Genomic DNA, 15,967 nt, shown 5'->3' with positions numbered 1-15,967 from the left:
CGGAAATGCCTCACATGGGAGACCTGGGGTCGACACTGTGTGTGCGTACATGTATATACATGTGTGTACATGTATATGTGTGTGCACGTGTACATGTATGTGTGCGAGTACACATATGTGTGTGCGTGTATGCGTATGTGTGTGCGTACATGTATATATGTGTGTGTACGTGTTTGTACGCGTACGTGTGTACACATATATGTGCGTGCGTGTACATGTGTGTGTGTACATGTATATACGTGTGCGTGTACATGTGGGGGGCTTGATTCCATGTAAAAAACATTTTGTGGGCAATTTCTCTGCGTCAGACTCTCCTTCCTCTGGAAGGAGACCACCTGTCCTGCGGTTTAGAGCCCCCCAGGGCAAGGTAGGGAAGGGCTGAGTGGAGGGGCAGGCATGGCGAGAGGAAGGGGAGGCTGTGGAACGTGGCGTCTGAGAACCCCCGGGGTAAGTCCAGCTCTGCATCTGCTACCACTTAAACTCCGGGGGTCCGTGTCCTCATGTAAAACTGAAGGCAGCAGTGACCGGGCTGCCTCACAGGGTCATAAAGACTAAACGAAACAGTGGCATTAAAAGAAATGAGGACTTCCATTTTTTAGCTCTGACAAGCTCTGGGAAGCGGCTCCTTGTGTCCTTACCTGGGTCACACTTCTCGAGAAAACCCTCTGTGCTGGGACTGGGTAGATGCTGCCCACAGAAGACCTTCCAAAGTACCTCATTTCAGTGGCGGAGGGAGAAAGGGACACCGCGCCCCCCTTTTAGCCTAGCTTCAAAAAGTCTTACAGACAGGGAATTGGGAAAGAGTCATATTTTTATGTTTGAAAATCTCTAGGCTATTGGATTTCCCTGAGATTTATCTTTTTATTCCCAAGTCTGTAAAATGGAGCCAAGAGGGAAAGTAACAAAACAAAATGACTCAATTAAAAAATTGAAAATAAGAACTCATTCTGGCAGACTCTGCGCTCCTCGGGGAGGGGGGGGGGTCCATTCACGCCAGGAACCTGGATGTGGAGAGCGGTGCTCCCCTAAAACAAGGTCTGCAGACCCTGCCCGGCCTCGAGAACTGTCTGCCAAGGGGCGTTTGCAAACCGAGGGGAAGTACTCAGGCTCTCAGCACGATCAGCGCCAGCTGGCAGGCCACCCCTTGAGCAGATGGCCCCTAAAACCCAGTTCTGTAACTCTGCCCACGGCGACTGTGGGCCTGCCAAACGAGCACGTGCGGAGATGGCTCACCTCGACTGCTGGGACAGGCCCTCGAACTTGTTAGCGGTCTTGCTTGATGATGACGGACCCACGTCGTTACCTAGGGGGAAGATCAAATGTGAAAAGCCACATTTTCCAACAGGAAATGGAATGTGGGGACATAGGAATAGGCAGGCAGGCCACCCTCAGGGTCCAGAAAGGAAGTCAAAAGCGTCAAGCTAGAACAGTACACATTTCTAACATTACAACAAACCGGTTTGGGTCTTGACAATGTTTTTGTTCCTATTAAATGTTTAAAAAAGATGAGTGGTCTGCTCCCTGGCAAGGCCTCCAAGGTCACAGGACTTGGGGGATGTCCTGTAGGCTCAGAATCTTGTCCTTAGCTTGGTGGCTAGGGGAAGCAGAGTAAGGCTTCAAGTTCACCACAGATTCCCATGCCAGGGGACCACCACTGGGAACCACTGGGTGTGTGGGTGTGTGTGTGTGTGTGTGTGTGTGTGTGTGTGTGTACACACCATTATTCAGCAGGGTGGTGGTGACTGGCCATCTGCTGGGCAAGGCCCTCAGTCACTTATTTACTAATCATTCGTTCAAACATGAATGTTTATTAAGCATCTGCTATGTGCAAGGCATGAACATGGAGCAGGAGGCACAAAGGCAAGTTAAACCTCACTGCTCTTTCAGAGTATGTCATCCCACCTGTGAGGGGCACAGGCATGACCGATACTGATAACATGGGGTGAGACGGATGCTGACAGGGTTGGGTGCTGTGAAACGAGGAGAAGGAAATAGCATCTAAAGTGAACTGGTCATGGGCTTCCCTGGTGGCGCAGTGGTTGAGAATCCGCCTGCCAATGCAGAGGACACGGGTTCGAGCCCTGGTCTGGGAAGATCCCACATGCCGCAGAGCAACTAAGCCCGTGCGCCACAGCTACTGAGCCTGCGCTCTAGAGCCTGCAAGCCACAACTACTGAAGCCCGTGCGCCTAGAGCCCATGTTCCGCAACAAGAGAAGCCACCGCAATGAGAAGCATGCACACCGCAAGGAAGAGTAGCCCCCGCATGTCGCAACTAGAGAAAGCCTGCGCGCAGCAACGAAGACCCAACGCAGCCAAAAATAAATAAATAAAGTTTAAAAATTTATTAAAAATAAATAAATAAATAAAGTGAACTGGTCAGAGGGGCAGGGAAAGTCCTTTCTTGGGGACACGGACCTTGAACAGTGAAACACCTTCAACGGGGGAGCAGCAAGACCAAATCCACGGGCTTGTCGAGGAGAGACAGAGAGACTGGCCAGAATCAAAGTGGGCTCTTCTGTGACCCGTTCCGCACTGGGAGGAGCCCAAGCGCCAGGCACCCAGGAGGGACCCCAGGAACCTGCAGGGCACGGCCATCTCTGGGGTGCTGCTCCCTCTCCTCGCCTGCTCGCCCTTCCAGCGACTGCCCTGGACACCCCAAGTGCTCCTCTTTCTGCAGAGCCCCCGCCCCTGCCTGGATGCCCGCGTGCCTCCCGGGTGGCACTGACGGGCTGGCTGAAGGGGGAGGCGAAGGGGGCGGGCCGCGCGAGCACCCGCACTAATGCTCACTGTGCAGAGGCGCCCACGCTCTCCTTCCTCCCGGCAGGGGGAGCCGGCCCCGTCCTCATTTTAAAGATGAGGACACAGGGTTAAGTGACCCAACGGCCACAGGGCACATGGTCACACGATGTACCTAGTGGTCCTGTACACAAATGCACGCGCTTTTCATTACCCATTGTGACGCGCCAATAGCAACATTGGTAATAGCAACTACTGTGTATCGAGCACTTACTATGAGTGAGGTACTGTGCTAGGTACCCCCTAGTCGTTACGTCTATGAGATATAAAATGGAAGGCACTTATATTGTGTAAGAAGAAACAAAGAAGTAAAGCAAAGGTCAAGGTCAAGCAGCGGGTAAGGGCCAGGGCTGGGATATAAAGCCAGGCAGCGCCCCTCCAGGGCCTGCGTTCAACCACCACACTCGCCCCTCCAATCCCAGTCCCACGAACCTACAGGACAGGCGGCAGCTGGGAGAGCGCTAAGGCGGGCGCTCCCGGACAGGACTTTAACTTCAGGACACACATACGAGAAGAAACAAGCTCAGCTGGTGCTACCAGGGCCAAAGACTTTCAAATACAGATTTATTTTACTAAGACACCCCTCCCAACCATCCGTATATTTCCACGAGTCTGTAACTTAACAATGAAGGACTTCTTTGACAGCCTCTCACGACATCCTTCGAGCTGAGACTTCCTTTAAGGCAGGCATTTCTCTTCAGCAAGGTGCTCAAATCTCACACTTTCAGATTTAAATGGGCCCTAACAATCAAAATGTCAAAGAAAGTTCTATATTAGGGGAATAAGCTGTTGCATCTGCTAATTTCTGTTCCAGGTAGAAAACACCCCAAACCAGTGATTCTTAACCCTGTTAGGCGTGAGACTGAATACGAGACCATAAAGGCTGCAAGAGCCTCCAGCTCTGCCCGGGGCCGCCCACTCTGTCACACAGACAAGCCATCACGTCAGGGGCTATGGCCCGACAGCCACAGCTCTTATGTCCAGTGTCCTCATTTAACCCTCCCCTCTGGCCACGCTCCAAAGACACTGTGTGTTTTTACGCCTCTGTAACTTTGCCCCCTCTGTTCCTTCTCCCTGCAACACCTATCCCCTCCCACTTGGGGTAAATTCCTTTGTAACCTTCAAAGAGTCTCTCCAAAGTCAATTTCTGAGAATTCTTCCCAAGCCAGACTCAGTCTCTCCACACCCCCCGGTAAGCCTACAACCATTCATCACAGAGGATGATCAGGGTGCAGATTTTAGAGCCAGACAAGCCTGGTTTTGAATTCCAGTTGTACCACCGACCAGCGGGTGTGAGTTTTGATGACACTGCTTTTTCTACTGAGCCTCAGTTCCCTCATCTTTAAAACAGGAATAACAGTACCTACTTCACTAGATGGGCACGAGCATATCATGAGAGAGAAACCACGGAGTGTAGTTCACGGTGCTGGACCACAGGGGGCATGACACCAACGGAGATGGCCGTTTTGAGCTCCCTGATGAGATGTAACAGAAATGCAGATGATTTATTTCCTCACCGAGTGAGCATTTCACGGACAGGGGCTCTGCCTTGTCTGTCCCTGCAGCCCCACTGGAGCCCAGTGTCCGCACGGAGCAGTCACTGGGTGCTGCGGAATAAAGACAAGGCCCCCAGAGTGGACTCCTCCACCCCGCCACCCACAGCCTGGTTTCCTGCGCACCTGGGTGGGGAGGCACCTGTGGTCTGGCGGACAGGAATCCTGTCTTCCTCAGAGCCAGGCAAAGTCCACCTGCTGTGCCTGGGCAGAGAAGCGTGGCTTCGAAAAATTTCCAAAAATTGGATAGCACCAGAGGGAGAAGCAGAAGCATGGAAACAGCTCAATCCTTTCTTCCTCCCTCCGTGCAGCTTGGGAAGTGACTGTGGTACACACACAGATGTGTGAGGAGAGGGCTGGAGACGGACGGTGGGCGGACAATTTAAAAAGCTGTGGGCCAGGAGTGTGGAACGAGAGGAGGGCACTGTGCCTGGCACACAGGCTCCAGGAGTCTTCTGGAAGAGTGGGTAATTATACGAACCTCGGAGTCAGAAATAGGTTCAAATCCAGGCTCTGAAGTTGTCGGACAAGTCACTTGACCTCTGTGATTCAATTTCCTCATCAGTAAACCAGGGACCACGACAGTCCCTATCTCACAGGACAGTTGCGATGGCTTAATACAGGAACGTATGAACAAGTGTACAGCAGCTGGTACACGGCGAATGATCTATACATGGTGGCAGCCACTGTTATTTCTAGAACTGCACGTAAAATGGGGTCGGAGTGGTGGGGGGAGGTGACTTGAGAATATATTGGGAAATCCAAGAAAAAGCAAGAATCAGAAGTTTCTACCCAAAGGCTCATTTACAAGCCAATACTACTTCTAATAAGTAGACATGGGGGACTTGGATCAAACATTTCAAATATTGACCCATCGTACCTGGAAGTTCTGGCCTTGAAATATGAGAAGGGAATCATCTTATGGTATAGTTTTTCGTCCATTATCTACTCTCCGTTAAAAAAAAGAGAAGCGTGTAGAACTTGAGTCCCAGTGGCCAAAGGTACAGAATGCAAGTGATTCCCAGAGGTCCCTCAGCCAGGTATTGGTGGAACACGGATCAGAACTCAGGCTTCCGGAAAGTTTGTTCGGTGCACTATATGGTTTCCCAGGATGGGCCCCGTAAACACTTCTCTGAATACCTGACAAAGGACGGAGCTCCCAGGGGAAGCTGATCTCACGTAGTCACTGCAAGAATCTCAAGTGTGAGAAAAGGCTTAATCTTATGGCCACCATGAACTGGGTAACTGGCTGCATTGTTTTCTTTGCTCTCACCTCTAAGAACCTCAGTGTCAAATCTGTGGTCTGTTTCCAGCTGCTGTATGGGACCTTGTGTTATGCATTTTGTGAAGACATAACACTCCTGGAATTCATCTTACTTTGCTCCCTTTGTCCTCATTTCCTTATTAATTTAATTTGAATTGTGTTAAAATGTGTTGGTCTGTTAGAAAGCAGGTTATAAACAACTTATTTTGTCTCCAAAGGTTAGGTTTAACGACATGCCACTTCAAAAATCAACAGTCCCCGCAAAAACCCGATTCTGCCCACCGGCCTAGTTGTTTTCTGATCGAAAGCCTGCCTCTGCCGTCTCCCTAGACAGATGGCCGAACCCGCCACCATAGCGGGGCTGCAGTAATGTGATGTCTGGGCTATCCTGGGCACCGTGGATGCTGTGGTCCTGGCAGGGAGAAAGCCCGGGGTGGCCTCCCCACACACCAGGGCTCCGTGCAGCAGAGACGAGGCGGCACAGCCAGGCGGAGGGTGCCTACCTGCCAGGCTACCTTCCCCCGTCTCCATTCACAGGCAAAGAAACAACTGCCGCGACAGGGGAACAGCCAAGGCGATCACTGAGCCGTCACGTGCAGAGCTCAGCAGAGCAAGGAGAGCGCGAGGGCCATGGGCTCTCCCAGCCACGCGGGCTCCCCACTCACCAGCTGTGAGAACTTGGGCAGGGGACTGAACCTTCCTGAATCTCAGTGTCCTTAAAGTCAAGGCCCTTGCATTTCCTGCTCTGTGGAACTGGGCTTAAGAATTCGATGAGTACTATTCACTACCCCCAGTTTACAGCCGGAGAAACTGAGGTATGGAACAATTCAAAGGTAACTGCTGAAAGCCACAGGGCTCAGGTGGTAGAGGTGGATTAGAATCCAGGCGGTATGACACAGGTCCACACCGGAGCTCCACTGAGACAGAAACAGCTCGGGCCCTCGTAAGGAGTTCATACTGCACTGGGAAAGACAGAAAGGCAAACAGAACCACTGTGTGATAATCCCTATGCCAGAGGAGCAGAGAGTGGGCACGGGGGTGCTGGCCGGGCTGGGGAAGGTCTCTGAAGCAGGTCCCTGGACACTAGATCTTGAAGGATGACTAAGCGTGAACACAAATGGACAGACTGTTCTAGGTTGAGGGCACACTATGAGCAAAGGCTCAGCTCTTAGAGGAGAGGATGGAGTTGGGGAGCCTACCAACTCCACACGGCAGGCACGTCCTACGTCAGGGGGTGGGCAGGTGAGGCCCGGGGCGAGCTCGGGGGCTGTGCTACTCCACCTCCTCGTGTCTGCCCCCCACGCCCTGGTCCAGATCTCAGACAGTCCGAAGGCCCTCACCTCAGGGGCTGTGAGGAGACGGGAGGTCTAGGGGAACATAAGAGCACTGGAAAGATGGGTGCCTAGCGGGAAACTACAGGCACCATAAATGCTGCCTAGGAATCCGGTACCCCGTGTGCCTTATTAATTAACAGTCTGACCCCTGCCTTCGGCTTCTGGACCACAATGTCCGTGGGAGACAGGTAGGGATAAAACCCGCGGTGATCAGACAACACAAAGCATGAAGACCGGGATCTGAGCCACTTTAACCTGCCTGGTGAGAGGCTTGTTACCGTCCCATGTCTGCAGATGCCTTTAAGAACATCTCCCCTATGTGCGCACACACCAACTCAGAGAGAACGGCCCCGACGGCCGCAGAATTACCGCCTGGGGTTGTCTGTGACATGTACGGTGGTCACTTTAGAGTGGAGAGATTTTGATTTTTGTCGCTTGAGGCTGCTGGTAGGTGGCAGCCAACTGCTCAGGGCCCACAGCTTCCGAAGCTTGAAGGCTGCCGCTCACCGCCCGGGGCACCACCTCACTCTCATAGAGGGGTAACCTTGTCTCTTAGTGAAAAATGCCCCTTGTCCACAACAAAACCCACCCACACCCAAACCAAATCAAATGAACACCCACTGTTTTTCTAGTCCTGCTGCTTAGTCTTGTGAAAGAAACTTAAGAAAGGGATGATTCTTAAGCCAGAAAACAGAAGTTTAGTAAATTTAACTATAGACTGATGGAGTCTGTGAGGCACAATGAACTTTATGCAGAAATAAAACCCGAGTAAACAACAGGATCAAAATTTAGTGAAATTCGAAAAGGTTAGTCTGTGATTTGTGGTATGAAAACCTGCAGGAAACTGGTGACCTTCAGTGGAGCATTATTTGGGGCAAAGTCCTTTTGGAAGAATCCTGGGGACTCCTGAAGGCCCTGGGGTGGGGCCTCGGGCAGTGTCAGGGACCTGCACGGTGCTGACGTGCGCGTGGGCACACCCTCCCCGCGGCGGGTCTCACCGGGAACAGATTCGTCAACACCCGCTGCAAATGTCCCCTCCCCGCGAAGCCTGCCGACGCAGCTGGACACCCTGCTTCAGCGTTTCCGCAGTATTTGGTGAAGAACGCACCGCACGCGTCTCCCTCCTGGACCACGAGCTCCTCGAGCACAAGGGTGGAGAAGCCCAAACCCCAGGCACCAGGCCAGTGGGGTGAACGGCTAAGCACAGACAGTCCACACGCGCTGTGGCTTCTGGGTCACATGACACACAGGCGTGCCCGTCTGCAAACGGGCAGCATGGCTTTTCCCAGAAGCTCCCTAAATCCAGAACACCTATTAGGGGCTTTCTGATGAGGCCTTTAAAAGCATTCAGCTGAGCTCCCTATCAGTTACAAACAAACAAAAAAGCCACGACACGATTCACTGGCAAGGGGAGGTGAGACATGCAAATCAGCAGGGCCAGGACCCTGTGGGCGCCGGGAGACACCGGGCTCTTGAGAGAAACCGGTGGCAGGCTGGTGAGCTACAAAGGGAGATAAAGACGGAAACCGTGTTCCTTGTGGATAGAAATTTGTTATCTGTCTCCAGTGTCAATGAAATGGTAAACTACCAACTGATCTGGGCAGGTTTGTTTATTGTCAATCTATTATTGACTACCTACTGCAACCTGGGCTCGATTCTAGGCTCTGTGAACACAGAAAGGAACAAGACAGACAAGGGCCCCGCTCTCACGGAGCTATGTTCGAGAGACCAAAAAGCCCAACACAAATAAAATACCTGTCAGCGGTGATCTGGGGTCCTGAGGGAAACAGCGGGGAGGGGGCGCCCTTAGAGAGGATGGCCCAGGAGACAGACACGCAGGCGGAGAAGGACGGCAGGGAGGCAGGCTTTCAAGCCCATGACAGAGCTGCAGGGAGGGGGCGGCCCCAGGAAGGAAAGAGCCCGGTGGAGCCAGAGGTGAAAGCAGGCCAGCGAGGCTGAGCGGGGGACAGGGGCTGGCAGAGACCAGCCTGACCCCCAGGGCCCTGGTGGGTGTCTGGGGCACAAAAAGCGCTCAGCACCTTATCACTAGTACACTTTTTACGTGGTGGTGGTGTTTTCCCCCCACGTTTCTTGGCCAGAAGAGGCTGTGCAATCATATGTATCCAGGCCCTCACCCAGCGTGGGGGCGGTCTGGTCGGTCTGCTGGGTGTGCGGAGAGCGCCCACTGCCCCCCGAGCCCCGCGCGCTGCCTGGCTCAGGCAGTGAGGGCCCTGACTGGAGGACGACTTACCCCAAGGAACTGCGCCTTTGTTTGGGGGCCCGTGAGGTAGTGGGCTGGGAGGGTCGGATAGGGTTCTCTTGTGTCCGGGCGGTGGGGGAGGAGGCCGCTTCTTGGACAGGGTGGAGCTGCCACTAGAGGTCTGGGCGCTTAGAGGGAGCGCTGATGGTGGGCCAGCTGGACCTGGAAAGGAAGCGAACGGTGCAGGAAGGTCAATCCCGGTCTCGCAGACGGAACAGCCTGTGGGCAGTCACTCCCATGCCTCAGATGGAGCGTGACACACAGAGACCGGAGCACGAGGCTGGGGACGGCCAAGTCCATCGACCCGGTAATCCCCAAAAGAGGGTTTTTAAAAATTGCTGGTAAAAAAAAAAAATTAAAAAGGAGAGTGTGTGCTTTTAAGGAACAAAACGTCAGTCAACATGGAACGCTACTGGGTTTAGATCATCCTTTGGGTACAAAGGGAGAAATAAAACACACACATTTTAAACCAGTAACTCACTGGAACCACTGCAAAACCTACAGAGGAAGAAGGCACACAGCACTGCCAGCAAAATCAATGGAGAAAGAGCAAAATACCGACTAAACCTCCAAAGGGCCTCACGTGGAAACATGAACACTGGATTCACAGAATAGGGTTTCTCTCTCCACTGCGATTTTTTTTTTTTCAGTCAGCAAACGTTGCCTGAAGTTTTTTTTTGAATGACTTTTATAAATAATAAAGGCTCTAATGTAAAGGGTTACTTGGAAAGAAGGGAAATCCAAAAACCCTTTTCTCTTCCAATTCTGTACTGTTCTAGAAATCATAAACCACCTATTATATTGGAAGCTTGAACAAGTTACATAGGCTTCACTGATTTCTATAGGTTTAAAAAAACAAATTTTTTTAAAAAAAATTTATTTATTTTTGGCTGCGTTGGGTCTTCGTTGCTGCGTGCGGGCTTTCTCTAGTTGCAGCGAGAGGGGGCTACTCTTCGTTGCGCTGCACGGGCTTCTCATTGCAGTGGCTTCTCTTGCTGCGGAGCACGGGCTCTAGGTGTGCGGGCTTCAGCAGTTGTGGCACATGGGCTCAGTAGTTGTGGCGCACGGGCTTAGTTGCTCCGCGGCATGTGGGATCTTCCCGGACCAGGGCTCAAACCCGTGTCTCCTGCATAGGCAGGCAGATTTGTAACCACTGCGTCACCAGGGCAGCCCTGATTTCTATAGGTTTTAAAAAAGATTCTACTTTCTCCAGAGGTAATGATAGGATAGCAATAATGATATTAATATCACACACACACACACACACCACTACTGCAAAAGTTGACTTTTTGAACTAACGTTTTAAGAAAAAAAGGAGTTTGTTTTCAATGAGCGCTATGGGAGTAGTATATATGCCGTTAATTTTGTTTATTCCAAGTGACACTGAAGTGGCTGGTGTGTGCCAAGCACTATATGCTGGGCACTTTGACAAATCTCTCTTTATGATCATTACCAGGTTATGGTTTAACTGGACAACAGTATCCGCAAACATTAAAAGAGAAAAAAAAGGAAAGAAACAAAAAAAGCTAGGAACACTGCCACACCAAATGTTTATTGCAGGATAGCAGGTACCTGGTGATCCAGAAAGGCTCCAAAAGAGCTTTTTACATTCTGCATATTAAAAGAGAAGCTTAATTACTGCTGGCCTCCTTCCTTGGGAAAACAAGCTTTGCTATTTCCCATGATCAATTACTGCTCAGTACAAACACAGATTTAAACCCCCATTTCTCAAAGATAGTCCCGTCTTGGAAGTAAATACTGTTCATCTCAGTAAAATGGTCGTTTGCTTTGGAATTAAATGGCCCTAGCGGCAGTATTTATTCTCAGTCCTACTGATGAGACATGTGATGGAAGCCTTACCGATATCCCGAATCAACGCCTAATTACGGCACCAGTCACTGAAGTTTCAGAAACTGTTTTATTTTTGTAACAGTAAAGGCATTGTTATTTTAGCCTTGTGTTTGTACAGTGCTTCCTAGTTTTCAAAATGTGTTCGTACATGCTATTTGCCTTGATTTTCATAACAACCCTGTGAGGCATGTGGGTCTGGTATTACTGGCCCCATCTGGCAGCTAGGAAAGCGGGGCTGGGCGTGATTAAGGGTATGGAGCCACGAGGGGCGGAGCTGAACCATGATGCAGGTCTCTGGGGATGGCGAGGGCTCGCCCCGTCCTGAAAGCCAGGCCAGCATTTTCTGGGCTCGCCACACGAGGAGAATGGCAACAACAACGCTCGGTACTAGAAGTGTAATTTTCCTCTTGGAAATAAATGGAGACTACACAACAGACAATGGTGAGATTCCCCAGCAGTTTCATCTGTATCGCCATCTAGGGACTTTCTGATGCAATGCATCTGGAAGGCCATATCAATCCGTTTCAAATCCTGCCTGGAAACACAGATGGCCAATGGAGCTATGTCTCTGGGCAAAGCTGTCTGTGTATGTGGTTTTAGGAGTGATCAGACCAGAGTTGTCCTGTAACCACAAACCAAGCAAAATCAAGCCTCCTGAATCATCATTTAAAAAATGTAGGGGTTAGTGTTCCTTTCCTCACGCCATCACAGCCTTTTCTTACTTTCAGACATCAGCTACTACAGTCTCTAATTATCCGTCTTTGCTGACTTGTTCATTGCCTCTCTCCCCACCATGCTGCAGGTTCTACCAGGGTCAGGCTGTTCTCTGGCCTGGTGTAGAGAAAGCTGCATTTAGTAAATACAGTATCGAATAAATGGATGAATAAACTTCTACTTCTCTTGTTGTAAGGCTAGCGATCCTTAAAGAAGACAGAACGTCTCACTTAGGGTGACAGATCAGAAACCAGGGAGAGAGGGGACCTAGGGAGAGATAGTGTGAAGTTCGAAAAGAAATATTCAATACTGTAATCGACTTTCATGGCAAATAACACACAGACCCACCTATTGTTCTGTAATAGAAGCTACAGAAAGGAAGATGCCATGAAATCTTCTTGGCTGGTAGGGCATGAGTTAAAAAAGGGTGAAAAACACTATATCAGACCCCAGAAAAGCAGACAAAATTTTTTAACTTTACTGTAAAGAGCTCAAAAGACTTCCAAAATAAGTAACTAGTCTTTAAGCACTAAAAAGGATGTTTCCTGCAAAATAAACCTGAGCAGTGGCTTGGTCAGGAAAGAAGCAATTCTGGAGGGGTAAAGAAAGCTAAAACAAAACAAACTAAAAAATAGTAAACACAGCATCAAACAAACTTGATAGGGTTGGGAGGCAAGATTAACAGGTGGGGAGGGGACTCGGGCAGCCAGTTTTCTTCCCTCAACTCTGCCAGGGCCTGTGGGAATAAGGAGAATACACCCTAAACCACATTTGCCGCTAATACTGGCTATTATGTCAAATTATCCTCTAACTCTTTTTCTTAAAAATATGGTCTAGATTTCCGAAGCTGCCATACATAGCTCCAAGGTTAAATTATTAGAAGGTCTTCTACAAGGAGGCAGGGTGTACCGCGCAGCTCTTACTGGGGGTTCACATGCCTGGGGTTCGCCTGTATTTCCAACAGCCTCTTGGTCACTCAGTTAGACGTTCTGCCGGGGCTTCAACGCTAGTGCCCCCACGTGAGCTGTGCTGCCTCGAGCACCTCACCGTCACCGGCTCAGGGAGGTCCCTCACTGAGGCCTGCAGCTCAGACGTGTGGCCACCATGCGGCCAGAGCTCGGGAAGCCCACACGCGTGACGCCACCGTGCATCTCAGAAGCCTCAGTGCTCACAGTAAGCACTCTGCATCTGCCAAGTGTTAGCTCATCCAGAAGCCTTCTCTAACCCTCCTTTGTCCTGGAGCAACTGCTTCTATCTCTGCTCGCACAAGGCTAAATGGCACTACATACTCTCTACCCTGCATCAGAGCTACGTTCTCTCCTCCTTCCCAGGCTGGAAGCCTCCTCAGAGCAAGATCCACACTGTCTTTCTCTCTCTCAGCACCTGGCACATGCTGGGCACAGTCTATGGAAATAATTCATGGTGTAAGTCAGGAGGAGTCTTCTTCAATATCCTTGTACCTTTGGTTTTTTTTTTTTTTTTTTTTAAATTAATTAATTAATTTTTAGCTGTGTTGGGTCTTCGTTTCTGTGCGAGGGCTTTCTCCAGTTGCGGCAAGTGGGGGCCACTCTTCATCGCGGTGCGCGGGCCTCTCACCATCGCGGCCTCTCTTGGTGCGGAGCACAGGCTCCAGATGCGCAGGCTCAGCAGTTGTGGCTCACTGGCCTAGTTGTTCCGCGGCATGTGGGATCCTCCCAGACCAGGGCTCGAACCCGTGTCCCCTGCATTAGCAGGCAGATTCTCAACCACTGCGCCACCAGGGAAGCCCATACCTTTGGTTTTTAATAAACCAGAATACCCAGAGGTCTTCCATGCTGGGAGACCAAATAAAAGTACACCTTTGAAATTTAAATTTAAAACAAGACCCAGAAGACGGCTTTAAAAATTATCCTGACAGTTTTCAGAAAAACTGTCTGTAGAAGGATAACATACATATTCTAACATGCCAAATAGAAGTGTTAATGACAGAAGTTAATGACAGAGTTATATAGACAACTCTGGACAAATGACAAATTTACCATTTTCTAATGGTTTTCACAGTACAGAACTTAAAAAGGATGGAAAGTTTCTATCACTTAAAAAGTAGACAGGGACTTCCCTGGTGGTGCAGTGGTTACAAATCCGCCTGCCAATGCAGGGGACACGGGTTCAAGCCCTGGTCCGGGAAGATCTCACATGCCGCGGAGCAACTGGGCCCGTGAGCCACAACTACTGAGCTCGTGCGCCACGACGACTGAGCCCATGCTCCGCAACAAGAAAAGCCACTGCAATGAGAAGCCCGTGCACCACAAACAAGAGTAGCCCCCCCCCCCCCCGCCACAACTAGAGAAAGCCTGCGCACAGCAACGAAGACCCAACGTGGCCAAAAATAAATAAAAAATATAAATAAATAAATTTATATATTTTAAAAAAGTAGATAAAGATGCAAGAATATTTACTTAGAGAAGAACTGTGTGTAGTAGGAAGGAGCTATCATCATCTCCATGCTCAGGTGGGGAAACAGAGGCACGGTGCAGAGGAGGGGGCGTGTGGAGAAAGCACAGTAGGCTGACAGCAGGCCTGGCAGGATCCCAACGCGGCGGGGACACTGCGAAAGACGCAGCGCTGCACACAGGACACGCAGGAGCAATCCACGTGTCCTGCAGTCTCCTTCCAGGACACTGATCATTAAGAGAAAAGTGCCGAACTCAAGGGGCTCAGGGTTGGTTCTTTAACACTCATATATTCTTTTTTTTCTTTTTAAAAGGAGTTTTTTTGCTTTTTAAAATTGATTTATTTATTTTTGGCTGCGTTGGGTCTTCATTGCTGCATGCAGGCTTTCTCTAGTTGCGGTGAGTGGGCTTCTCATTGCGGTGGCTTCTCTTGTTGCAGAGCACAGGCTCTAGGCGTGTGGGCTTCAGTAGTTGTGGCACGTGGGCTCAGTAGTTGTGGCTCGTGGGCTCACTAGTTGTGGCTCGCGGGCTCTAGAGCACAGGCTCAGTAGTTGCGGCACACGGGCTTAGTTGCTCCGCGGCATGTGGGATCTTCCCGGACCAGGGCTCGAACCCGTGTCCCCTGCACTGGCAGGCGGATTCCCAACCACTGCGCCACCAGGGAAGTCCTGCTCACACATTCTTAACGTGCAAGATGCACAACAGCATTTCCTCTGCTCCCCTTTCCACACCCTGGCAGTCGGGCGACTGGGCTGGCGAGCCCGGGCCAGCGGCCACTGCTGAGGGCAGAAGTCACAGATGTGCTCTCGGCCAGCAAGGAGGCCAAAGCAAGGTGATATACGTGTGCAGTGCTTTAAAAAGGATTGAGAGAGACTGACAAAAATAGGCAAAGCAAACATGCAAACAAAAACCCACTCACAAAAAAAAATCCCAGAAAAATCCAGAAAATTCAACACAAATGAAGGACCATGGTCCATGGGAAGCTTTAAAATCGAGCCACTCAAATGGCTACCTTCCTGTGAGATAAAAAGATCCCAGGAAACTCTACAGTCATCAGCATATGAATAAAGCCACGCACAGGGAAACATCTCCTAGGCAAGCCCAACTCCTGGAGCAGGGCACTTTCGTACCTTCAGACCCCGGGGCAGTGTTCTCCCTGGCCACCCGCCTCTGCCCTAACTGTTGCTACAGACCTCAAATGAGTCAGAGAAATGGTGTATAAAATGCTTACACAACTGAGTTTGGGCATAAACACGGTGCAGAAGGATCGTCAGCAAGCCAGTTATCACAGCCCCAGGACACCTGGCTTAGTTTTATGAGTGTGCCCTCCTTGCTCTGGCCGCACACTTCTGGGACATGCTTTCACTGCTTCTGCTGTTGTTTGTTCACTCAGCAAGCACTGACGGAGCACGCCCCCTCTGTGCCAGGGATGCGGGGACAGCTCATTCCCAGCCTCTGTGAGGACGAGTTCTGCCTCCAGGGGGGCGGGGAGAGAAAGGAAGACTCCCTTCACCCTCTCTTCAAACCTGAAGCGCCACCGGCTGCTGCCCCGATGAGGGCACAGCTCACCGCTTTCTCACCCACTGGAGCGCGAGCCTCCAAGCAGGAGCTCCCCGCTCCCCCCTCTGCTACCTTGCCAGGGCCCAGGACACCTGCAGAACCGAACACATGCAGCAGGACCCAACAGGCCCCCATACTACGCACTGAGTGTTCACGCTGTGCCAGTCACTTTACATACGTTACTTCATGTTCTAAGCAGGGA

At 50.7% G+C, this 15,967-nt stretch overlaps 1 protein-coding gene across 5 annotated transcripts in view; it reads right to left on the bottom strand.

Moving 5' to 3' along the window:
• ASAP1 (ArfGAP with SH3 domain, ankyrin repeat and PH domain 1) overlaps positions 1 to 15,967 on the bottom strand; it is a 355,895-nt gene that overhangs the window by 12,863 nt on the left and 327,065 nt on the right. For 4 of the 5 annotated variants that reach the window (XM_059901373.1, XM_059901375.1, XM_059901374.1 and 1 more), the window contains 2 exons: positions 9,200 to 9,370; positions 1,234 to 1,303 (listed from right to left, as the gene is read on the bottom strand). In XM_059901373.1, coding sequence (XP_059757356.1) covers positions 1,234 to 1,303; positions 9,200 to 9,370 — 241 coding nt within the window. The remainder of the gene's footprint in view (positions 1 to 1,233; positions 1,304 to 9,199; positions 9,371 to 15,967) is intronic. The other variant, XM_059901376.1, reaches the window with a different exon arrangement.

This window comes from Balaenoptera ricei, chromosome 17, assembly GCF_028023285.1.
Source record: "Balaenoptera ricei isolate mBalRic1 chromosome 17, mBalRic1.hap2, whole genome shotgun sequence".
Classification (NCBI taxonomy): Eukaryota; Metazoa; Chordata; class Mammalia; order Artiodactyla; family Balaenopteridae; genus Balaenoptera; species Balaenoptera ricei.
The sequence above is the reverse complement of the archived record's forward strand: the minus strand, read 5'-3'. Positions and strand labels throughout refer to the sequence as shown.